General features: G+C 39.2%; 1 protein-coding gene across 14 annotated transcripts in view; it reads left to right on the top strand.

The window, feature by feature from the left end:
• VPS13B (vacuolar protein sorting 13 homolog B) overlaps positions 1-26947 on the top strand; it is a 485731-nt gene that overhangs the window by 250811 nt on the left and 207973 nt on the right. For all 14 annotated transcript variants that reach the window (XM_082316760.1, XM_082316766.1, XM_082316768.1 and 11 more), the window contains 2 exons: positions 7504-7724; positions 12550-12756. In XM_082316760.1, coding sequence (XP_082172886.1) covers positions 7504-7724; positions 12550-12756 — 428 coding nt within the window. The remainder of the gene's footprint in view (positions 1-7503; positions 7725-12549; positions 12757-26947) is intronic.

The following is a 26947-nucleotide window of genomic DNA, read 5'->3' as shown; positions in this document are numbered from 1 at the left end:
ATAATGACCTAACATGAAATGATTGCAGTATTTTTTTCTTTTAAACGTTGCGTGTCGCATGAGAATGTGAGTGCATTGGAAATCCATATAAAGACCCTGTATTGTGGATACAGAAAGGGAAATGAAGACAGTAGTAGTCAACATGCTTTTTGAAAATAGCATAGGATACCTTTAGCAAGCCTGGGAATAGATCCCAGATCATATGCATGATAAAGCTTTCATGATCTCTCTCCTACCATTACTAATTTTAAACAAACAAAATTTCTCTTTTGTACAACTGTCAACACTGTGTACACTACGCTGTGTACAACTGCCACTTCTGCAATCTGTTTTTTAAAATAAAGAGAAGTGTCGTATAAAAGTGAGAGCAAACATAGAACAATTATTAATCGTTAAGTACATTTATCAGTATTGTATGTTATGCATATGGAAAGGCTTATAATGAGCATTAACTCTAACTAAGAAACAAAGTGCATCAAATAACTACCAGAGAAAGTGCTGGCACATAGCAAAAATTTGTAATTATATATATTGGAAAAATAACTCAAAACACCCTGTAGGAAAGGAGTCTCGCTAAACTATTGCAAATAGCAGATAAATGATGAATGCCAGTTCTTTGAAAATTGTCTGGTGATTGCGTCAGTCGACTGCCAAAGATCTGAAAGTGGTATTTATAAATTTAAGAAGTTATCAAAGCAGTTGAAATATCTTAATGAATACATTTTCAAGTTTCTTAAATCAATAGTGATGTTCGAAGAAATTAAGGATTTGTGAGAGTGGTAGATCACGAATTAATCAGAATCTTCAACCATACTAGGGCTCTTTCATATGTATCTTTTATAATATTGCCCATAGGAGATGTGGGGCGAGCTCTAGTTCCACTGAAGGCAATGTCAGGTTTCCTTATAATATTTCAGTGTAAAAGAATCTCAGCAATTAGGTGACGAAATGATAAAATACATGGATGAGAAGGTTAGGTATAGAGAAAATACCTGCCAAGCGTGGCACTAACTTTTCCTTCCTTCCTACTAATGAATCATTTTTTAAATAAATCCTATAAACAATGTTACTTTTGACGTTTAGACACTTGGTTTCATAAAACCAATCTGCAAATGAATGCAAGTAAAGTTTTTTTCAAAAACAAATAAAGCAAACCTAGGTACAACAACAACAAAACGAGTATTTATCAAGTAGACAGTTCCAGTGTAATGTTAGAATGGTCACATAGTGTGTATGGAGCTGAAGAAGAGGTAATTGATAACATTAGGGGGAATTTTATAGTTGTAAATTTGCCATATCTTTACTACAGTGTTTATTCAGCATACTGTGGTTTCTGTACATTGATAAAATTTGATCGGTGCTTTCCTTTTAAGGTAGATAATGTACGCAGCATAGTAGAGTTAACATTCAGTATTTTCTTTGGAGATTCTTTCTTTCTAATCCATGAAATATAAACACTGTTAATTTACTGTGGTGGTCACAGAGAAAAACAAAGTTCATGTGTAGTAATTGAAACATGTCATTAGAGTTGACTTCGCATTTGAATTTTTTCCATCTATTACAATTAATATTTTGTATTTCTTGGCTGACTGAACTTGGAAAAAATACAGATTGCTAACTACTTTTAAATTTCTAATCTGAAACCTTTCCAAAATATTTTCAAGTTATTTTGGCTGAGCTGAATTCTTCAGTATGCAATAGCTTCAAAATAAACTACTGAAGTTTTCAGTTCTTTCTTAGGATGAGGCGCACAGACTCTCCTGATATATACTCATGACCGTATAAATTTATTGCTGGTGCCGCCTGTGGAAGAAACAACAGAACTCTTATTAAAATAATATGGTAAAAATATGTTTGGATCCAACTTTAGTTTAACTTCAAAACTTTTCTGAAATTTCTTTTAAATAATCACAGTTAACACTTAATTTGTGCTATTTCTTAGTGATGTGATTTCTCAGCAGGACAGTGTTGACCATAGGCCACACCAGGCAGCAAGCACAATCTCTATATATTATTTAAATACACTGGTTTGAATTCTTTATTGCCTTGTGAGACTCCAAGGGCCCATCCCAGTGTACATTTGTATTTGTCTGCCATCTTCTATTCTGATTCTCAAGACTAGCTCCCATGCTTCTAGGCTATTAGATTAATTTGGACTCTTCTTACCCATGACTCCAGAACCACATCTTGAAAAATAAAACCTCATACCAAATAATCTTCTGAATTTTAATATAGGAAGGAGAACTTTTCTTCTTCTCTTCCTCCAAATGAATGTGCTCTGTACAAAGATGAAGACCGTTTCAGCCCAGGCTGAGGTTTATGGATGCTCAGCAGCCTGCTTTGTTTGGATCTGAGACTGCATCCAGCCACTTTTATGTTACTTTGAATTGGGGCAGGCAGTTTCTCCTGGTGGACTGAAAATTCACATGCTGGGCACAGACTCTTCGTCATTCAAGTGGGGACAAAAAAGCCCAACTTCCTCAGAAGAAAATCCGATAAATGGAACGATGAAGACTTTCTTTAGAGGGAAAAAAAACCCCCTGTGTCGTGGTTTAACCCCAGCCAGCAACTAAGCACCACACAGCCGCTCGCTCACTCCCCCCCGGTGGGATGGGGGAGAGAATCGGAAGAGTAAAAGTGAGAAAACTCATGGGTTGAGATAAAGACAGTTTAATAGGTAAAGCAAAAGCCACACGCACAAGCAAAGCAAAGCAAGGAATTCATTCACTACTTCCCAGCGGCAGGCAGGTGTTCAGCCATCTCCAGGAAAGCAGGGCTCCATCACGCGTAACGGTTACTTGGGAAGACAAACGCCATCACACCCAATGTCCCCCCCTTCCTTCTTCTTCCCCCAGCTTATATACTGAGCATGATGTCATATGGTATGGAATAGCCCTTTGGCCAGTCTGGGTCAGCTGTCCTAGCTATGCTCCCTCCCAGCTTCTTATGCACCTGGCAGAGCACAAGAAGCTAAAAAGTCCTTGACTAGTGTAAACTCTACTCAGCAAGAACCAAAACATCAGTGTCTTATCAACATTATTCTCATCCTAAATCCAAAACACAGCACTCTACCAGCTACTAAGAAGAAAATTAACTCTATCCCAGCTGAAACCAGGACAGTATCCACCCCTTATTCCATACCATTTACGTCATGCTCAGGTCCCACATTATCCAATACATCCTCATTAACCACCACCCCACTTATTCTATGGACCACTCCTGTAAAATGTCTGTAAAATGTCCATAAACATCCACAAATGTCCACATAATGTCCATTGGGTTCATTTAGTCCGTGACTGGGCTCCATCGGTGATGGTGATCACTCAGGACAGGAGAGGTGGTGTGTTGCGTGGAGTTATTGGGCACCAAAGCCAGCTCAGGTCGGGTTACTGCTGCACTTGCACTGCTTCTTGTAAGGCTTCTCCTCCATTTGTTCAGGTGGTTCCTGCTATGGTAATTCCTATAACATGCAACTCAGATCATGGGTTACAACAATTTAAAGGTATTTCCATTACAATCTCCACCCCTGGCCACTTTGGGCCAGGATTAACATTGCAATGAACTCCTCCCCTTGCTCCTAGCCTGGCTAGCAACAAGGGGTTCCTGTTATAGTAATTCTCATAACATGCAACTCAAATCCTGGGTTACAACAATTTAAAGGTATTTCCATTACAATCTCCACCCCTGGCCCCTTTGGACCAGACCATTGGGTTTAACACTGCAATGGACTCCTCCCCTTGCCCCTGCTTCAGCTTGGACTTATCCACAGACTGTAGTCCCTTAGGGGTTTACCTGCTCCAAGCGGAGCCTTGTCTATGAGCCACAGTCTCTCCAGGGGTATACCTGCTGTGGCAGGGATTTATCCACAGCCACAGTCACTTAGAGGTGCACCTGTTCCCACATGACCTTCTCCATGGGCCACAATGCTTTCAGAGATATACCTGCTCCAGCGTGGCCTTGCCCGCAGCCACAGTCTCTTCAGAAGTAAACTTGCTCCATCATGGCCTTACCCGCAGCCACAGTCTCTTCAGAAGTAAACTTGCTCCACCATGGCCTTACCCATGGCCACACGCTTTGAGGTGCTCCAGCATGACCTCATGCACAGCCACTGATGCTTCAAGGTGTACCTGCTGCAGCACGGACTTATCCACAGCCACAGATGCTTCGAGGTGTACCCTCTCCAGCGTGGACTTATCCTTGGGCCACAATCCCTTCAAGAAGTATACCTGCTGTGGCACAGACATAACCATGGCCACAGACTCTTCGAGACATACCTGCTCTGGTATGGGCTTATCCACGTCCACAGGCGCTTTGGGGTGTCCTGCTCCCACATGGACTCATCCACAGGTCACAGTCCCTTTGACTCGAGTTCACACTGGAGTTCCAGCCTGTCCAGTACAGCAGTGCAGAAACAGCAGCGATGCCCTGGCCATCTGCCAGCCCAGGGCATGGCCGTTGTTGTTATCAAAATGTTCCCAGGCACAGCACAATAAGATGATAAGCAGTTCAGTAAGTAGCAAAAGCAAAAAGCAGCCACTAACGAGCACTATACTCTAATATACAGTAAGGCAAGCAAGCCCCATGGCAAGTACAGAAGCCTGCTGATTAATACCTAAACAGCAGTAACAGCTATAAATTCAATCTAGCACATTCCAATTAAATCTGTCATTATCTCGAACCCTTCGAGCCCCACGTTGGGCGCCAAAAAGGACTGTCGTGGTTTAACCCCAGCCAGCAACTAAGCACCACACAGCCGCTCGCTCACTCCCCCCCGGTGGGATGGGGGAGAGAATCGGAAGAGTAAAAGTGAGAAAACTCATGGGTTGAGATAAAGACAGTTTAATAGGTAAAGCAAAAGCCACACGCACAAGCAAAGCAAAGCAAGGAATTCATTCACTACTTCCCAGCGGCAGGCAGGTGTTCAGCCATCTCCAGGAAAGCAGGGCTCCATCACGCGTAACGGTTACTTGGGAAGACAAACGCCATCACACCCAATGTCCCCCCCTTCCTTCTTCTTCCCCCAGCTTATATACTGAGCATGATGTCATATGGTATGGAATAGCCCTTTGGCCAGTCTGGGTCAGCTGTCCTAGCTATGCTCCCTCCCAGCTTCTTATGCACCTGGCAGAGCACAAGAAGCTAAAAAGTCCTTGACTAGTGTAAACTCTACTCAGCAAGAACCAAAACATCAGTGTCTTATCAACATTATTCTCATCCTAAATCCAAAACACAGCACTCTACCAGCTACTAAGAAGAAAATTAACTCTATCCCAGCTGAAACCAGGACACCCTGAAATAATTGTTATGCTCTTGAACTTCTAAAGAGCAAAAACAGGTATCTGTTTCAGGTAAAATGAGAATTACCCATGTATCTTTCATTGTCTCATTTTCCTCACTTCTGTTGAGCATTCTTTGGGTTTTGGTTCAGTATCTCTTGCAGAGCCTAATTTTTTTCTCCAGGACCTAGTTATCATATATGGGATTGTACTGGGTTTACGTGGCAAGGTTTTGGTAGCCGGGAGGACTGCAGGGGTGGCTTCTGTGAGAAGATGCCAGAAGCTTCCCCCATGTCGGACAGAGCCAGTTCCAGCTGGCTCCAAGACAGAGCCGCTGCTGGCCAAGGCCGAGCCAATGAGTGACGGTGGTAGCGCCTCTGGGATAACGTATTTAAGAAGTGGAAAAAAACTGCTGTGCAGCAGCAGCTGGGAGAGAGGAGTGAGAATATGCGAGAGAAACAACTATACCGAGGTCAGTGAAGAAGGAGGGGGAGGAGCAGAGGTTCCCCTGCAGCCTGTGGTGAAGACTGTGGTGACACAGGTTGTCCCCCCTGCCCCCCTTTGGAGGATCTCACCGCACTGGAGCAGGGTGATGAGTCCTGAAGGAGGCTGTGGCCCCGTGGAGAAGCCTGCACTGGATCAGGCTCCTGGCAGGACCTGTGACCCTGTGGAGAGGAGCCCAGGCTGGAGCAGGTTTTCTGGCAGGACCTGTGACCCTGCAGGGGACCCAGATGCATTCCTGAAGGACTGCACCCCGTGGAAAGAATCCATGCTGGAGTAGTTCGTGAAGAACTGAAGCCTGTGGGAAGGCCCCATGTTGGAGAAGTTTGTGAAGGACTGTTTCCCATGGGCGGGACCCTACGCTAGAGCACGGGAAGAGTGCGAGGAGGAAGAAGCAGCAGAGACAACGTGTGGTGAACTGACCGCAACCCGCATTCCCCATCCCCCTGTGCCGCTCAGCAGGGAGGAGGTAGAGAAGTTGGGAGTGAAACTGAGCCCAGGAAGAGGGGAGGGGTGGAGGGAAGGTAGTTTTAGATTTGTTCTTATTTCTCATTATCCTACTCTGGTGCTAACTGGCAATAAATTAAATTAATTTCCCCAAGTTGAGTCTGTTTTACCCGTGATGGTAGTTGCTGAGTAATCTCCCTGTCCTTATCTCAATTCACAAGCCTTTCGTCATATATTTTCTCCCCTGTCCCATTGAGGAGGGAGAGCGATAGAGCAGCTTGGTGGGCACCTGGCGGCCAGCCACGGTCAAACCCACCACAGGGATTCTGCTTCAGTTTCCATACTCTGTGTTCTCAGTTCCTTTCGACTCTAGCTGGTAGCGCTGTTGAAGACTTTTTCTCACTAAAAAGAGTTCCTCTTGGCCTTTTGAAGACCTACCGAAATAATTCCCTCTGTGGACTTGCTTGGAAACTTTTCCTTTTTTTTCCCATCTATTGACAATCTGAAGAAAACAGATTGTACTGAAGTTCCAGCTATTTTGTTGTTCAGCTGGACACTGCCAATTCTGTCACTGATTATTCTTGGTAATGATTCATGGTAGGCTGCCAGTCACTTCTCTGGGTAGGCTCCCTCCTAAATATAAAAATGAAGTGCTCAGTTTATGTCTATAGTAATTTGTTTTTACAAAATCTGTCACCATTCTGTTCCTAGGAAGTTAAGTGGAGGCAGTGGAAAGAGCTGCACTTACCTGAGCAATGCATTGAGATAGGCTTTACTCTGTGGCACCACTCCGTTGAGATGCAAGCTGTAAATTTTTGGAAGAAACGTAATTTTCGTTTTTAATATTCAAACCTCTAAACAAGTATAAGTATAATGTAAGGAACTGTCTCTGCCATCCATATGCCGAAATAAGTGGGGAGTGGTTTGAACATACTCCTCAGGTTGAGGAAAATCGTATAAAGCAAAAAGGATATTCTTTAAAGACTATGTTGTACACGTTTTTTCACAGTTTGGGGTTAAAATTCCCAGTGGATTTTGATTTTTTTAAAAGTTGTAAAAAAAAAAAAATGTACTGCTATTGTTTAGATTTTGAGATATAGAATGGAACTGATAGTTGAATTATATTTGTGAGACTTTGGGATCAATTTAATGGTTGTTGATTTCACTTGCTGACTTCTAAGGGACTTCAGGATAAGGCCTTTACTGAGTTTTGAGAAAATAATAGCCTAATTTTTATTATGCAATTATTTAACTGTTTTTCCTTCTTTTTTATCATTAGGTGATGCTTTTCCATGGACTATTAGTCTGCATCATTTCAGTATATATACTCTTCTTGGACAACAGATGACACTTAATTTAGTGGAACCAATGGGCTGTACTTCTACTTTAGCTGTTACTTCACAGAAACTGCTTGCTTCGGGGCCAGAATCCAGACACTCATTTGTTGTCTGCCTCCATGTTGACCTTGAATCCCTTGAAATAAAATGCTCCAACCCCCAGGTTGGTACGTTTAATTGATTTATGAAAGGAAATTAAAAATAACTCTATGTAACTACAGTTGTTCTGCATTTCGTTGAAGAGGGTTTCTTCTATCTTAATTTTTTTTTTTAACTGGGCCATCAAGATCAAGGTGCTTAGATTAAGATTTGCTTTGAAGCTCTCTCAAGTTTTGTAATTTAAACTCTTCTCAAAATGTAATAGCTACAGTATAAATGCATCTTTAGGCTGATGGAGTGAAATGAATTGCAGATGTACCGTTAAATGCTATAGTGCTGTTCTGCTGTCACCGTGGATTCATATATTGAAGTGGTTTAATGTAATTTTTTACCATATTTTCATAGAACTAACATTTATTTGAACATAAAATGTTTTTGAGGCAAATAATGGTATCCTTTATTAAAGGGAAAAAAACCAGATGAATGTGTGTAAATAAAAGTTACCACTTCATTTATGTTCATTAAAAGGCAAAGGTGTTGCTAGATTTTTCAGAAAGTGCACCCTATATTTTACTGACCTGGATCAAGTTTGCTGTAGTTCCAAGTAGAGTAGGTTTTCTATGCAAAATATTGAGTAATCTTTACTGCAACTTCACTAACAAGTTTCCTGACAGTTGCAACATTTCCAGTGGTGCTGGAGAGAACACTCTTGTTGTTGGGAATTGCAAATCTGTTGAGGTCTGAGTCGGGCTCTGCATTCATATGCTGTCTGCTCCAAAGTTTTAGCCATATATGTAAGATTGTTTCAAAGGAAGTCAAGGAGAAAATAGACTGTTTATCGCTTCACTTAATAGAAGAAAAGGGAAAGAACACAGAGCATTATAATTTTGGTCTGATATACAGCACATCACATTACATTTCTGAAGATAGATGGACCCATGGCCTAGGTCTGGGAATACTAAAGCTAAGGTGGCCGGTGTACTCATTGCAATATGTTTCTCAGTTGCATGCAATTTTTCCCTTGCCTCATTCCACGTTCTATGAATGAAACAAGTGTTTTAAACTACGTATTTATTTTATCCTCAATGTGTGGTCTCCTGCCCCATTCACTGCCTTCCATCCAGGTTATTTCTGACTCATTTGCTATATGCCATTGTCTTCTGTACTGGATGGGCTCACACTCACTAGGAGGAGGGTTGGTAGAGTGACACTGCGCACTGGGCATGGCAAATTTAAAATTTAAAATTGAGCAGCCTCAACAAGGTCTACTCAGTCTTGTAAAGCTGTATGACAGGTGTGTTTGCACATATAAAGGGTTGTCACTGTTGTATAAATAGGAAAGGACAAAATTATGATTTTGCTGACAATTTTCCATTTTATATTTAAAGACTTCTGAAAGCTCTACTTTGCAACTTTGTGCTATTTCCGTAACGTTTAATGAATTCATATGTGATAATTTCACAGCCTATGGAAACCTGCCTTACTCTGTATTAATTTTCATAGAACTGTACAAAATTCATCTTGATACTGCAGCTATTCAGAGAATTGGTAAATATTTTGAGATATTCATGTAGCAAAATAGTTTGCTGCACTTGATTGGTACACTCTCAGTGAAATTCCAGCAAATTGTCTGATCAACTCTGATTTTTTTTAAGTCTCCAAATGTATTACTCATGGTTAATATATGTAATATATTAATAGTATTAATTTATAAGCGGAATGGCGTTGTTATAAGTGGAAGCCTTATCTAAATTTGACTTGCAAATTAAAAAGAAAAATGAAGTAAATAAAACACATTTTCAAGCTTTCCTACCAAAGTGTGATCAAATAATTTGTTTTGCACGCTGTAAGAAAATATTTGCACTAAAAAATTTAAATTTTAAGCTTCATGTAAATCGTGTTATGAATACAGTGAAATGTTAAAATGAAGTTGTACAGTGAAATATCAGACCAAATATTGTTGTCTTAAAGGATGTCTTTGTACACTGTGATGTTATTAATTTACTGAAGTATTATAATTACCAAAAGCATGTGGACAAATTATTTGAGTTTAGTGAAGGTTCTTCACCTGTACTTTCTTCCTTACATCTGCCTTACTTGTCCTTTTTGCTTTACTTATGCAAAAGGGGAAAAAAACCCATCAGTCTTCTTTAACCAGATGTTCAAGACCAGAAGATGGAAAATACAATTACATAAACAACGTTTGATAGTTATAAATTCACAGTAGAGAGAGTAACTGAAATTTGATTCTTTAGAATGACGGATTGTATTTTGTCTATAGATGACAGCCTTGAAGTAGGTGATACTTAGTGAATTTGTTAAGTGGCAGCAAAAGTGAAGTATTTTACTATGTGACTACTATGATTTAATATGAAACCATGTTCTGATGCTTGTGTCCCTTTAAAATCAATAGATACTTCCAGTGTGCAAAATTTCCAGGATATTGCCTTTTGTTGTAGTTTTCAATTTTGTAGTGATGTGTTATTTTTTTTTAAGTATAAAATGCTGTAACATATTGAACTTTACAGATTTTGCCAAGTAGTTAGTGGGGTCTTAACTGAGTTATGTGTGGTTTTGCTGGGGTGGGAGTGGAAGCAGTGAGAGAGGGAAACTTTTCTTAACAAACACTGGCAGAGTTATTCCTATTTTTGTCATACCATTTTTCTTCTCTTGAATAGAGTGTACTAAAAATAATTATTATATATTAACTGTTATACTCAAAAATACTTATAAAGGAGAGAAGCCTTACAGTTACAATAGCTCTTCCAATATAATTAGAAATGGATTTTCAAAATGTTAAGATGACTCATTTTAAAAAGTGCAACCAACAAGAGAAATCCTTCCATTTTAATGAGTAACAACCAATGAAATAAAGTGTATTAAAAATAACCAAAGACATAACTTCAGCTCTTTATCTGAAGTTTTTGAATTTTATTTACATATAGACACATGCCTTCTTTTTTGTTTTAATGAGGCTTTGTTGTAAGGCTTTTTGGTATTTTCTGTTTTTTACACATCTCAATGAAAATCATCCCCCTGTAACCAAGTGTGCCATTTTTCTTGGTGAACTTGTTTTGTCTCTGGTTTCAGGGCAGGGTAGAGTATTAGGGTCGTACTACTTGGCTGTCTGGTTGCTGGCGATGTTCAGAGAGATGGCTACTGCTGTTTGAAATAGCCACTGTTTCAGAGTGGCTGCAAAGATTCTAGCCTGAGCAAATTTAAAAAATCTCCCTGATAACATGAGTAATTACTAGCTTTAATGATTGGCTGTTGCAACCCCAATAAGATTTAAGCTCTTCAGTGTTGGATTATCTGATGACAAACCTCTTTACCTTGTGTATGAGCATGTATGTAAACACAGAAGTTGCATCATTCCTTCTTTTGTGTTATTTTGTGCCTTTATGAACAGTAGCACAATTAAATTTCTGGAAGCTCTGCTTCATTAAGACAAGTATAGCTTAAATTATCCTTTGGTTCTTGACCAAAACATATTTGGGGGGGGGGGGGGGGGGGGGTAGATTGCAAGCATGTATGATTTGGATACGTGCCTGTAAGCTATTAATTTTCTAGATACTCTTTTGCCAGCAGAGTGTCAACACCAGTTAATGTTATATTACTCAATCAGATGGACATTATTAGTTGATCTTGCTGGGTTACATGGAAAAGACTCAGGAAAACTTAGAAATTTGTAATTAGTAATTTAAAGGCTGCCAGTGCATATCAGAGTGCTACAGACACAAAATATTTTAAAGCATAACTAAAAGAACTTGTTGCCACAGCCAGAGTTATTGTTTGTTTGTAGATTGCTCTGTATATGAAGACAAAAAAAGTACTGAGAAGTTTATCTCCTTTAAGGAAAATTCTGTCAAGAGAGTATATGACCTGCTCAGTGTAAGCCTTGAAACTTCAAAAGAAAATCCAAGATGAATTAAGAAGTTTTTTATAAAATTCCAGCACTTCACCTCTTAAGAAAGGACTGTAGCATGTACTTTGAAACTTCATCGCACACTCTCACGCACAAAATCAAGTACTGTTTTATATCAAATGTAGATTGACAACAGTGTTTTTCTGCATCTGTTCTGCCCACATAAGAAGCCAGCTTCATAGAGTAGATATGTCCTGAGGCTTAAAGGTCTTATAAATATGAGAATTTCCATTTTTTATAATGGCAAGTTGGGTATGGTTTCCAGCTGTGGATCTGCTTATATATTGTTTGCAGTTTTCTCTGAGCTTGTTTTATACAGTGTATTGCAGTATGTTGTCATACAAATTCCATGATTAATGCTTATTTACAAAAACTTGTGTAAATATCTTAGAACTGAGTCAAACAATGTGCAAGTTAAACAGTGTGTTTCTGAATATTGGAATGACATATGCCAGGAGGCTATTGAGTTTGATAGTGGATATTCTTCCTAAAACATAGAACAGCTTCATATGCGCTGTGGGATCATTATTTTAATACCATTTAAATGAATAATTTTTGCATTGTTAATATTTCATAAAGTTTATGTATTTGTCTTTATGTATTTGTCTTTATGTATTTGTCTTTCTCTGGAGGCAGTATCTATACATATGAAATATAACATAAATTACCTTTGTTTAATTGTTAAAATTGATATTAGTAAAAGTTTCACAAGACCATGTTATTGGCTATGTTTTTATGAGCTACGTGCTATATTTTTAGACAAAGCACAGATTATTTTTATCAAAATCACTATACTGTAACTGATGTTAATTATTTTAATTGTGATGTAGTTGCTTATCAGAACATTATAAATGGTGAGAAGTTCAGTTCTACTACATTCTAAGTCTCAGTGGAGGACTCTGATGATTTTCTTTCACCTCATTGAGGAAAGTTTCATCTTAAAAAAATGTTTTTTTTCTTTTAGGTGCAGCTTATGTATGAACTGGCTGAGATCACAAGTAAAGTTTGGAATAAAATTCAGAGGAAAGGAATTCTATATCAGTCTTCTGTCTATACTGAAAACATGACAGGACCTGCTCCTCCCAGCTCTCCAGTTAAAAGTAGTATTGGTACCGCTCCACCAGATACCAGCACATACAGCCCATCTGCTGACATTGGGACCACTACAGAGGTAGGCTTTCTTAAAAAAAAAAGTGTCGTGTGAGTTCTGACTTACAAGGTGTGGTGCGCAGTCAAGCAAGAATCAGAAGGATCAGAAAGAGCAGTAGTGTCCCTATGGGAAGTAGCTTTGCTCTGATAAACTAATGAAGAATACTTCATTACTCAGTCTGGTGGGGAACAAAGGGTGGAGGGGAGACATTACTGTATTGCTCCTATGTTTATTATTTGTCTGGATTTTTTTCTCTTTGAAGTGACTGAATATTAACTCTTCTCAGAAAATTATGGTTAGTGTTTTCAGGTCAAGAAGCATAAGGCATTTTTCAAGTCCAGAATTACTAGGATAGTAACTGGTGTTTGGGAAGTACCTGTGATACCTGTGCTCCTTGTGAGTCATTCCAAGTAGCTTCAGCAGCCAGCCTGTCATGTTGAAACCAGTTACTATGATGCCCGAGTCAGTGGAGAGCTGCTGCGTGTGGACTGTATTGGCAACCTGGAGAGGCCCAGGGGCAGCGAAGGCTCCCAGGGCTGGCGTTGCAGGTCACCCAGCTGTGCCCTCACCCCAGGCCCATCCAGCCATTGTTGCCCTCCGTTTATGAATTACTTCTGGAGCTCAGTTCCTTCCCCTCTCCCAGCTGTCCCATGTCTCAGGAGTGCTTTTGTAACTCAGTCACACGAGGATTTGGGTATGCAGCTTCAAATATAAGAAAGATGGGACACTTGATTTTATGTATTTCTACTTCCTTAATTTACAGCACTGTGTAACTGCCTGGAGCAATCTGGTACCTGATCTTAATCTCTGTGTGTGCCTAAGACTGTAAAATATTATTTTGAGGCATGGGAAGGAGTTCTGCTTTTCTGCCATACCGAGGAAAGAAGGCAAATTCTTTTATCAGCATGAATAGTGTTAAACTTCATCCATGAGTATCATTAGCTATGAGTCACCAGGTAGCTGATACAGTAGAATGGGTGGTCACAGGAGGCTGTGCAACTGAATAGGCCTAATATTTGTGATTTTCTTAGGGCCCCTGTCAGGCTTACTAGTTAGAATAATGAGCTGGCCTTGTTTGTGCTCCAAGAGAGAGCCAAAAATGCGGAAGATGAGTTGAAGGTATACCAATGGTATATCATACGTATGCAATGATTCATTTGCAACGTAAGGCTATTGGAATGCAGGGAGACTGTTCTGAGAGACTGGGTTTCATTCTCAGGATAAACACAGGAATTTTGGGGGCACCTCGTAGAACAGTCCTGGAACACAGGCAAATACGCAGCAGTTTGAATGCTGAATGCAATTACATATTCAACAATATTTGGCCAGGATTGCTTTAACCCTATGTATGATTTATATTAATTCCTGAGCTTGGAGAAAATGAAATGGTGATTGCTAGTGTTTACTTTTTATATGCATCACACACACACACAGACACACATATGTAACTGTCATTAAAAGGTGTTTGAGCTAGAGTTTCAGTTCTTAAGTTGTTTCACTAAAATGTTTCTAAATTATTTGAATAGTCTTGGTTTTGGTGTATTTCTGTCTGTGTGTGATCTCAATTGTGAAAAATTTTGCCATGGATACAGAATTGAAGGTGAGCAATAATAGTAAGAAAACAATATGGTCACAAAAATAGTATTTTTTTCACCTACTCACATCAAATCCTTTTCTCACTAAAATCAGAAACCACCAGCTTTATAAATAATGATTTGTTTTGGGCCCTCTATATAGACAGCAGTATTTGGAGTACATGCTGTACTTGGAGCATTACTTGAAACTGATTCAGTAATTGTTTTAATCCATATGTTACCAAGATTATTTTGGTAATATGGGTCCAAGTTCAGCATCATATCCTACCCCTTTGCAAAATGTTGTTCATCATTTATTTAATTTTCTTCCTGTTCTCAACAAATGTTATGCACTAGCTAAATAAATTTTCCCCTGATCTAAATGAAGTTTGGTGAATTAGCCAACAAAGGACAATGTTAGAATTTGTGTTCAGTCTTTTCCACTCTGAAGCTAAGACCATAATTTCAATCTTGTTGGAATAGAAAGTTCTATTAAAACACATGGCATTAATCTTGGATTTTTTGCACAATAGGGGACTTAGAGTTGACATAGCACTTTACAACTGAGATTTGAAAACTGCTTTGAAAGGAATATATCATTGTCCTTAGGCAGGATAAATAAATTAAAAAATTGACCATGCTCTGAGGATATTATTAAAGATATGGAAGAGGACAGAAAGGTACAAATAGGAGAAAATGTTTGCATGAAGCCATAGTTGATATGACTGAAAGACTGAGGAATAGAGCTCCTGTCCATCATCTCCATTCAGAGCTCTCAGCCTAAGGTGTTCTGTCTGTGGCTGGGGTATGAAGGCAGTCCAGAAGAAAGAGCCAGCACAAGGGATATGTAAGTGCACAGATGGAAAAGCATCCTGAGGCAGGTGTTATTTGTTTAATGGAGACAGTGAGGTGGGAGAACATATTTCTCTCAGATATTTGAGATTGTAAGAAGTTCTTTGTCAGAAACTGAAAATGAGAATTAGAAGGCTAATTTTTATATTGTCAGGAAAAGATTCAAGGAGTTGTTCAAATAGGAGGGTAATATTTTTTTGCTTAGCAGCTGAGGAAAATCTTATTCCATTTCTGATTAACTGGGTGGGAATATTTGGTGTATTGAGGTGATTAAAATTTAAAAAGTATGTAGGGTGTACAAGGGTTTTAATTAATAGTAAAAAAAAAGAAAGGCGAAGGTTTTGAATTACTGTGGTTGAAAAAAAGACTTAGAGAGAATCTTTGTCATGGGAGGTCAAGGCAGAGTTTAGATTCCTATAAGACTAGTAGCTACAAAAATGCTATTTTTGAGTTTGTGGGTACTATCGTTTTTATGAATTTGTGAGTCAAGGTTTATAATTGAAGACCACCTTTGATATCAGTCTTGTGATTTCTTGAAAAAAGTTAGTGGTACTGTAAGGTGAAAAAGAACGGATAGCCAGTGGAGGATTCTTCTAAATTATTTGGTTGTTATGGGATGTAACTTCAAAGGTTATCTTGATCTAGTGCTTTCTTGTATTTAAAGACTGAGGTTTAAAACAAAACAAACCTCAAAAAACCAATTATCCCTTCACTCTTAGGACTAATTTTATGTCAAGTTAACAGCTGGTAGTAGGATGACCAAGTTAATGCATTCGAGATGATGTCAACAACATTTTCCAAACAGATTTTTATTAAGCCATAGGGAAAATGATCTTAAGCACTCTACCACCATTTTAAATCAATGTAGTCCTCACTTTACCTGAATTTTTTTTCTTTTTTATCTTTTGGTGGCCATCAGTAAAAATAAATCTCAAAGTGTTTTGAAGCTATACAATGAACTTTTGCAGATCAGCACATGTAAAGTAGCTAAGAACACTGTTCCTGAGACTGTGCACAGTCCTGTTGTCTGTGAGTTCTGTAGTACTGTTGGGGGTGGGGAAGGGAAAGAGGTAGGAGAATCACACTTGGCCAACCAGTGAGAAATAATAAAAGGAACCATATTTTCTTCTCACATTTCTAATAGACTATTTTAGACAATATAAATTAAATAATTTAGAATCATAGAATCATTTAGGTTGGAAAACACCCATAAGATCATCGAGTCCAACCATTAACCTATCACTGCCAAGTCCACCACTAAACCATGTCCCTAAGTACCACGTCTACCCGTCTTTTAAATACCTCCAGGGATGGAGACTCAACCACTTCCCTGAGCAGCCTGTTCCAGTGCCTGACTGCCCTTTCGGCGAAGAAGTTTTTCCTAATATCCAACCTAAACTTCCCGTGGTGCAGCTTGAGGCCGTTTCCTCTCATCCTATCCCGCGTTACTTGGGAGAAGAGACCGACCCCCACCTTGCTACAGCCTCCTTTCAGGCAGTTGTAGAGAGCAATCAGGTCTCCCCTCAGCCTCCTCTTCTCCAGACTAAACAACCCCAGCTCCCTCAGCGGCTCCTCATAAGACTTGTGCTCTAGACCCTTCAGCCCATCTGCCCCCATGGACTTGTGAGCACCCAGGTGGATGAGCAGGTCGGTGACTGCCACCTCTTGGACAGCTGGGGCTTCATTCTGCATCCTATCTCCATCTCCCAGCTCAGGGGCCTGAAAACCCCGAGGATGACCAGTCTGACTATTAAAAACTGAGGCAAAGAAGGCATTAAGTACCTCAGCCTTCTCCTCATCCTTCGTGGCAATGTTTCCCTCTGCATCCAACAAAGGATGGAGATTCTCCCTGTAACATGTTTTGTAACATAATGGTTGGCAGTATCTCCATAACACATTCTCTTCTGCGGTTGGTGGCTGTCTCTGAACTTATTCAACATATTTCCTAGTGTCAAAGTACAAGCTAGGTTTTCATTATAATGACATGGTTGCTGTCCTCTTCTTTGAGGTAAGGATTGCTGAGAATTTAAAGATATATGTATTGAAAAATTAGCTAAGGAATGTTCTCCCTTGTTCTTTTTCACAGTGAAAGCTGTTTGTCCTTTGAGAGTAGTTAATCACTTAGTTTCTCTGTTTCCTTTTGCTAACTTAAGTGCTATCACCATACTTAGCTGTGGATAGTGCAATCATGAAATTGTGCTTTTCCTTTATTTGAAGAGGGTAGGGTGTGAAGATGAGAGAGAGAATCTGGTCAGTTCTGCTGTCTCCAGTTGCTACTTTGAGCTACTTCAGTCTGCTGAGTGCCTCAGTTTTAGTCCATCTAACATAGACTTTATTTGAAGAAAAATGGCCTCCTTAGTATGTTCAGATATGCACTGAACCCCACCATAGATGTAGGGATGCATCCAGGTGGCATCTGTACAGCTATTCCTCTGCCCCAAAAGCAGGCAAAATGACAGGCCTTGTAGGCAAGAAATGTAGAGAGATTTTTTTATTGTTTTGTCTCCTGTGAAGTACAGCAGCTAGTTCTACCTGTCAAATTGCCTAATGGGCTGCAGATGGCAGTCTGTTATACCACGATATTTTAATGAGGCCAAGTTTTTCTCCTGAGTATGGTGTGAAGACGTAGTCCTCCACAGTCTATCCAAGTATGGATCATTGTATATAACATCTGTCTTAGACAAAGGACTTTTAATCTGGAGACCCTGTTTGTTCACAAGAGCCTAACTAGTCCAAACAAGTATTTTAAAACCCAATTGCATTGCCTTGCACCAAGGTACAGTTGAGGGGTGAATGTTTTTCCAGGTGCCTTCTGAAGAAGTAATTTTAATTTCAAAAAATGTAGAAGTGGGGTGGAGGATGTCAGAGTAACCTAATGCTTGTCAGCTTCATATGTTGTGGTATTCTCCAAGTACTCTTCAGAAACTGGTATAGAAAGTCTGAGCCATGGGGAGGGATTGGTGGTGTTTGGAGACAGGAAGGCAAAAGTTATCTTCAGTACCTCACAGACATGGCGATTGTAGGAACTGTCAGGAAAGTTAACCAGCTGAGAATAAGTGATACTGGCATGGAAGCAGAGGATGACTGAAAAACACATGCTTTCAGTGAATGGTAGAGGGGAAAGGCAAGGTAGAGGCAGTTGAGAAGACTGGAGCAGCATTCCACCATTTTCCTGGGTCTGATTTATCCCTCTCTGTGGTTTTGCTGCTGGTTGGAACTGGACCGCTCCTTTCCCTTCCCACACAGTCTGGATTCCATCAAAGGAGCAATAAAAGCAGATGAAGCAGTTATAGTGCAGGCACTCACTGGCCAGGAGACCTAACACCAACAAAACTTTGCTTGACTACTGTCTTGATACTAACAGGTCTGAAAACGACTTGCAAATGCTCAGAGAAATAGAAAAATACTTCTATTTTAATCTCTTTAAATACTGTGTACTTAATGTCTTTATGTTCTCTAAAATGCTAGTATTGATTACTTATGCATATATTGGTCTTTAGAAATTTGAAGGTACTTAAGATTGGCCTAGTGCTACTTGCAAAGAAGTCAGTGGGACCAAGGCTAGGTCCATGTTGTTTGATTTGGAATATGCCATCCTGTATTTGTAAATTATAACTTGTTCTCAGACTACCGTAACAGTAATGTTTTTAATGAAGGAAATGGAGGAGGTAATATATAAAAATAGAGTGCAACAGCCACAATTTCACCTTGCAGCTCTGTATTTTATAGTCATTATTACTGATAAGGAGCAATGTAGTATATAGAGTACCTAAACAATAATATGTGTTTCTACAGATTTGACTTGGGGAGATTTTCCAGAAGTTTGCATTTTATCAGAGTCTGTATTTTGTTTATATGTTCCTATATTTTTAAATCTTGAAGTCTGTCGAACAAAAATACTTTGCTGTGATAGGTATGTTTTTTTTTAAGTTTAGAGATTTTGCAGTTAATGTGTTATTTTGTTCTGTGGGAGACAAATGATTATTTTTAAAGCTTCTTTCAGCTGCAATGGACTTGCTATAAATGAATCGGAAGAAAGCAAACTCTCACAACTGTTTATATTAAACAGCAAAAGAAGTAATTTGTTTATATGATCTGTGGATGATTTATATTTTTAGCTGTGTGTAATTCTTTTCATGCTGACAAGTTGAAAGTGAGCACCACAGTCCTATGTGGATAAAGCTACCTAGCTTACTGAATTTTAGTCTGGGTGGTAATAAGACAGGGAAACATGAGTGAGAGGCTTAAGTATTGGAGGGCTGGAAACAGTTAATCATTTTTACCATCCCTTCTTTGGAACAGGAAAAGCAAAGGTAGTACAGACTACAACAGGCCACTTGTTACTGTTTACTTAAGTACAAACAGTGGTAGAAGTGTTTAGTCCTTGGGGAAACTCAGTGATTGAGCAAGAACGCAGAAGTTATTTTGATAAGGCATAGCAGTAGTGTGGCCAAACTGTGATCATCCCTGAGCTTTAGGCAGGCCAAGGATGAAGGCCTCATGTGTTTGGATCTTCCTGATGAACAAAGATAAATTCTGCTAAGAAAATAAACTCAGTATATTGGTCAATTTGCAACAATTGGTGAAAGAATTAAATTGTATATTTTAGGACTTGGCATGAGAAGTTGTGGGAAAATAGTTCAGGGTTTCTGACTCTGGCTTGATTTTTCTGTAGATCTGGAAACAGAGCAGAAAATTACTGCATAAACATATTTAACAATACCATGCTGGGTGCTGAAAATCCAAAATGAAAATTGAAACTGCATGAGAAGCAAGAGCACAGTCTCTCTTCTCACTTCAGTTTCTTAGTTTTTCACTGCAAAAAATTCCGAAGAGTTTGGGCTTATTTAAAAAAAAAAAAGACAGACATCAGCTACTGCAGACGGTCAGTTTTTTTAGTCCCTGTGACTCTGCCCAGCAGTTCTGGTTACAGTACCATTAACAGAAGGCTAAGGAGAAATGCAATCTCTTCATTTTTCACCTCCCAGAGGACAGCCATATAGCGAAGTCTGCCTTCAGAGGAGCATCTGCAGTGCTTCTGCCACTGAGAAAGAGAATGGGCCAATTCAACTGTTTATGTAGGTTTGAATGGCAGAAAAAATTAGATAGTATGTTCACATTGAGCTGTTGAAGTAGGGGATGGGCGGAGGCAGTAACCCAGTAACCTCTGACAGGGACGCGGTGTTGAGCAGCTGGGGATGTCTGGTGATAAGCTCTGCAGCTGGCAGAGCTGCAAACAGAAGAGGTTATCGCTGAAAGCCTTAGCTTAATGCAGTTTTAGCTATACTGTCAAGCTAGCTAGTCCAAGTGGTAGTACACACAAGCGGCCTGGAATACCAGGTGGGAACGCAGTAGCCCGAGTACAGAATTGTGGTGCAAAGCTAAGCAGGAGTGAGCTGAGGCCCTGGTTGGGGCTTGCAGGCCCTGTGGTAGAACAAGTTCAAAACCCTGGCAATTGCAGGTGCAGGTGTCTGACCCTCAACTTACTCTGCCTCTGGCTGTGTCCGGAGGTTCACAATTCCTTTATTACTGATAATATTGATTTACATAGATGTTCTCCATTTGATTCCTAGAAATTCAAGGACCAGTTTTCTTTTTCAAGTTCACTTCCAGAAACACGTGCATGCGTAGGCCTTACTTGTGCATTGACTAAATGAAGTTTTGTTCTACAGCTATGCAATTGTGTGCTACACAATTTGAATAGGATTTAATAAAGCCATCTCACATGCTACAGAAATTAAAGTGTGAGAAACACCTGCAAATCAGACAAGCATAAGCACAAACAACATTGGAATGATGCCAGCGAAAGCTTAGCTCCAGCAATAGTAACGGTAATTGCGAGCACCTTGGCCTCTTTTCCTCACGTGTACTTTTTGGTTACAGCATATCGGATATACGGCCTAGTCCATTATGTATTTAGAAAAGGAGGAAGCAGTTTCTAATGATACATCTGGGCCTGCACTTGTAACTCTGTTTTTTTGTAAACTTCATAGATATAATAGGCTTGGAAGTTGGTAGGCACCACATTCCCTAAAATTCAGGGTTTGCTGCTTTTAAATTTGATTGCACATTCCTGGGTTAATTTGCTTTTTATATATGTCTGGGTTTATGCTAGATAAATGCATTTCTTCAAGAATCTCACAAATACTGTTGTAAGTAACCTCGTGCCAAAATTATCAACCAGCTTGATTCTCTGAGAGGCATAGTACATCATTTAATATTTTCAGAAAAATAAACTTAAAGAAAAGTGTGGGAAAATGATAGCCTCAGTTTTCTACAGACCAAAGTTATCTATGTACTTAAACTACTAAACAAAAACAGCTCTCTGTGGAAAAAAAGTCAACAAAATGCATGAAGCATCTGAACATATTAAATTACGAAAATAAAAGAACCCAATTATAAAATTCAAAACTTGCAGTGGCAGTACATATTTGCTGTTAACTGTACCCCTTTAAGTTTAATTTACTATTATTTTCTTTGTTTTTCATGTATTAGAAATGTAGACACTTGCCAAAATTTTAGAACAAAGTTGATTTTCATACAAAAAGCATTTTGGAACATGTCCAGTGGGAGAGTGAGGGTGTGCATGGAGGGTGGGGAGGAGACTGTCTCTCATTCCCCACCCTCTCCACCACAGTTTGTAAGTTACAGTTTGGCAAATTAAGTGTGCCTACAGTACAAAAAGAACTTAAAAAAGGCTGCAGCTCAAAAAAAAAAAAAAAAAAAAAAAAAACCACCCAAAAAAACCCTTTTTATAGAATGAAAAGAATAGAGAGCAGCAAATCAGTCCACAGAACATCAACATTGGCTTGAACTTTGACTTGATCTGTAAACAAACATACTCTCAGGTTTAAATAAGTATTCTTTCTCTCTTTCCTTAACCTTTAATTGGTTTCCATTCCTTGATACCCTGTGAAATCCATCTGAGGATCTCAGCTAAGGGAAATTGCCCTTGGCTGGGTCCTTCCTTCAGAGCCGCCCTGCTGAAGGGATCCCCCCATTCCAAACTACTGTTGACTTCAACATCTCTAGAGCATGTGGGGTTTGAAGAGAACAGTCATCCCAGACACAACAAAACTCCCACACAGAAGCATCATCTTTTAGGGGTATCATTCAAAGGCAAATTATGAAGGTGTGGGAAGTTATTGGAAGGCAGAGTGTCAAAGAACTGTTTGGATGAGTTATACAAAAGAAACAACAAGAAGAAAGGAGTTTACTGGCAGAAATTGAAAGGCTCAGAACTGATGCCATGCTGATGGCATGAAATTGCAAGTCATGAAATAGGATGAGACTTCTCTGATGTCAGAATGAGGACTTTGCAAATAAAGACTCATTGAGAAGGGAGAGAGGATTCTTTCCAGCTCTGGAAGGATACATTTTTGCTCCTGCTTTTTACAGCTTTACAAGCAGGCAGAGTAGATAGTTGGAGGGGAGGCAGGCTAGTTTTTGAAGAGGGTGGACGGGGATAGTCAGAGGATGGCAAAATGTCTGGGTGGTTGCTGCATCCTGGCTTATGCCACTGTCCTATCAATGGAGCCTGCCGTGTCAGGAGAAGCAAAAGGACTAACATTGATTAGTACTGGAGAAGTGGCTGCTCTACCTACATCCTTTCAGTTGCTGGGGGATTTCCAGGCCTGACACTCTCCAAGGCTTATTTCCCAGTTTTCATTCCTTCCCCGTACTTTTCCATTGCAAGGGCAGGCGCCGGCATCCTTGAAGAAACAGAACTGAGTTTTGCTTACAATGCTGAAAAGATAGCACTGACAGCAACATAGAAGCAGATGTCTTGTAGGACAGTTAAGTGGCACTGGAGAGAGTAGAGTTCTTTGTGAAGACAGTAGGAAATGTATTGCAAAGGCATGGTTAGTCAACAGTGCTCAGATAGGAGTCTTTGGACAAAAAGGTCTGGCAAAAGGCAGAAAGGATTTTACTGGGGAAGCAAATAGGAAATATGAGCCACAGTTTGGCAGAAAGGAGTTAACCTCTGCCCCGAACGTGTTATTTAGCAGGTTCTACTACACCTCTATCTTTTCATCTTGTTGGGTGCCATATGTCCACTGTGCCACACTTGCTTTGGAGTTGGATGCATCTTAGTGAAATGAGCTATCTGAGGTTTCTCCAATTAGATGTACTGTGGCAGATGCTGAATATTATTAGATACACATCAGGAGACAGGCCCTGTTACATTTAATAATCTAAATTTGCAGACAATGTAAGAGAAAAATGGAAGAAGGAAGAGTGAATAAATTATAAAAGCAAGAGGGTCATGTTAAGTCCATGGCTTGGAGAGGGATTTCAGGTGGTTTTGTGTAAGAAAGTTTGCTCATTGAGAACATAATGGAGAAGAAATGCTCAAAAGAAAAAGGACAGGGAGGGAAGCAGGAAGGGAGAGAAGGCTGAAGTTTGTTTTTAAAAAAAAAAAGTATCCTTGAGTAGGTCCTTTCTGCCATTTTGTTTATAAGCTAGTTATTACTAATTTAAACACACTGACAACTTGTTGACGGTTAAGAACATTTCAGGGAAGAAAAGATTCTAAAAGAAAGTAGGTTTTATAAAAATTGGTGGATAAAATGGTATAGGGAAGTTTCCCTCTGGGAGGTCTGTTTGAAGGGAACCAGATGAATCTCCTTCTCCTTTCTCCTCCTTTAACTCTGGTTGTCTGCTTGTTCTCTTCTATGCTCTGTTACCAGCTCTCTCACCAATGGACTCATCCATTCATCCCTTGTTTCTGTAACTTGTCTTCTGTAAGTACATTCAGAATCTTCTTTTCCAAATTCATTTCCTCAGCTCCCATTATTACAGCTCCCACTCCATCCACCACACATGCAAATAAATATATACATACACAGACAAGTGTTCTTTCACTCTTTCTGGTTAATCTTGCTCATACCCTTCTGGTCCTTGTCCAGCTACTTCAGACCAGTCTGTACATTCTGTCTTATATAGAGAGCGCAGCGTTTCTCTTGTCTTAGTTTCTGGGCTAATTGCACCACTTCTGCCTTTGCAGCACTTCTGCCTTTAGGGACTCCATGAGGACCACACATACAATTGATAGGCCTCTAAGTACTGCTTTTTTCACAGAGCAAAAAATTCATTCAGACCAAGGCATAGGTGTTAGTTTTCTTCAGTTTGTTTCTGCAGTTCTTTGCTACCTCCAGCTCTGTGTGTGTTTGTTCATTCGTTCGTTTATATTCTCTGTCTCTACCAATCTGACCATTAATAAGTGATCAAGCATTTTATAGCAGGCATCTAGAAGATTTATGTAGAATAAAGATTTCATGGACAAAACCTGTCGTAGGACACTGAATATATAATATGCATTCTAATTTATTAACCTATTTGCCTTTTCATATTTAAGATGCTAGCATAGATTGCACCTTTTCAGAGGTTAGTACTGTCAATATTATGTGATTTTCTTACCCTTTTGTTAGTTCTCTTGAAGGTGAGCTACTTGGTTTTCCTATGGGTTGAAACTCTCCATTGTCTTTCTTTCATGCTCTGTGATCTCATTCCTACATGGCATTCACAAATCCAGTGAGTAATATCTTCTTGTAGTCTGACTTGTACACTGTCACCTAATGCCATATCCATGGTTCCCTGACACATTATGACTAATATTTAAGAAAATCTTCCCAACTATAGCAGCACTTGCTTTCTGTACAGTAACGAAACACTTCTCATAGAGAATGTTTTCTTCATCATGAACTCTTTTGCAGACTCTTTTACCACCTCCCTCTATCAGTTCTTAGCCTGAAGGTTTGTCTTACTTGAGCTATGGCCTGATTTTTTTCCTTTCATTTGTTTTAAAAAGTGAGATGAAGAGGTTCAAATGTATATATACTCCATTAAGAAACCTCATATTAATAGCAGCTAACTTTCTGCACCTCTAGAGTCTAACAGTTTTTCAAAAGATGGTCACCTGTGGCTCTACCAGTAGTCTGTTCAGAACTGTAAGCAATAATGCTTTATGTAATAAATATAAAAATAAATAGAAACATACCTGTTTTCTTTTATGCGTTTTGATTAATGCAAAGCCACTATCGCCATAGACAATTAAAGGTGAATTGAATCTTGTCATTTCAGCACTTCATATTACATCTGTTGAACTGGTCCAGCTCTTGTAGTCTCACGTTTAGGTATTATTTTCCAGTAACATATGTTAGTTGCACAAGCTCTCCCTTCCTCAAATGAATGAATATCTGGAGTGATAAGTTCTCTATGTCAGCTATTGGCAGCATGGATGGGTTCTTACCAATTATAGTAGATATCACTGAGTTTTTCAAGAGTAAAGGTTACTACACACAGATAAAGTACCTTTTCTGTTTCTGTGTAATCTAAGAGTTTTGCTGGGACAAAAAAGAAACAAATAAAATATGTTAAGTTGAGTGACATAGAGCTGCAAGCGTGAAGCAGAAGCTGTGTTTCAGTGTTTATCTGAAAAAGAAAGTGGTAAAAGTAATCACATTCTTCATTATGCAATAAATTCTAAAAGCACAATGTCACCTGCTTCATTTGGTGTATATCAGCTAGCCCAAAGTCCTAATGGATTGTGTGCAAAACTTTTGTAGGATTTTGACCTACCTTACTGTCTTCTCTTACGGTTAGGTTGGTGATAAGAGAACATGTATACAGGATAGAAATCCTATAATTAGACTGTAGGCCTGAGTTGGTTGAAAATGTGATTTATCAATGTAAATGCTTCCATATGAGCTATGCCATTAGGTTTGGGATAAGTTCTACCCATCTAGAAAACAGATGACTAACAGAACTTTCATACGCACATTCTCCAGTCTTATACTGAAGAATGAGTCAAGTATTGTCAAATTTTAATTTTGCTACTGAAAGTAAGTTTTTCTGGGACATTTGAAGCTGAAATGAGTGCATTGTCATTTCTTGCCTGACAGGTTAAAATGGATTCAGTCAAACTGCAATGCTTTCTGTGTAGTTCTGATTCCAGGGTGTCTTTCATATAAATCATCTCGGCTAGTCATTAGATAAATCTCAAAATTCCCAAACAAGTTGTTCATCATAGTTTACAATTCCTAATACCCAAAACCTTCTTTGAAAGTTAAGACTTCGGGTGTTTATTGGTCTGTAAATCTTAGAAACAATTTGGTCTTAATGGATCAAAGTGACAATGTCCTGTTCCTTTCATTTTGTGCTTGAATAATGAAGAAAACTTGCAACACTTGGTAGAGTTGCAAGTGAAGATGCTGGTGGATTTTTAGTGGCTTCTGGTTGATGTTGGTGACTGATGTATCCGTTACATTCAGTTTAATAGGCTGTAAATACTAGGAGCTGATGAGCAATTACATGTTTGCATCTTTCCTTTCCTATTTGGAGGCAGTACCAGCAATGGAAGACGATGAAGTCCTATGGCTAGTAAATATTTCAGTTGTGCCATCAAGAATTATCTGAACATGCCTGCAGTGCTCTGATAAGCCCTCGTAACAGGATTTTCAGTATAGCTTTAATTTGTCATGTTCTTCTCCTAAAAACATTAACCTTTGTGTCTTCTTTGTTGAGCCCTTAATGTTTTAGGGAATGAATGGAGATTATTGGTGGCACAGAAGCTTCTACAAGCTCATTTGTCAACATGTCATATATTTAAGAATATCGCAAGTGACAATCACCTTTTTTAAATAACAGAAATATTTTCAAACTGGCAACTAAAATGTTTCCGATTCTTACAAAAAGCTGTTATTTTGTGAAATCATTTTCCCAAGCAGTTAAATGGAAGCACATAGAAGAAGGGGAAAAAACCCACCCTAAAACCAGTGTGTATG

The sequence above is a fragment of the Platalea leucorodia genome, assembly GCF_965183815.1.
Source record: "Platalea leucorodia genome assembly, chromosome: 1".
Lineage (NCBI taxonomy): Eukaryota > Metazoa > Chordata > Aves > Pelecaniformes > Threskiornithidae > Platalea > Platalea leucorodia.
Note: the sequence above shows the minus strand (reverse complement) of the source record. Positions and strands in the feature narration are given on the sequence as shown.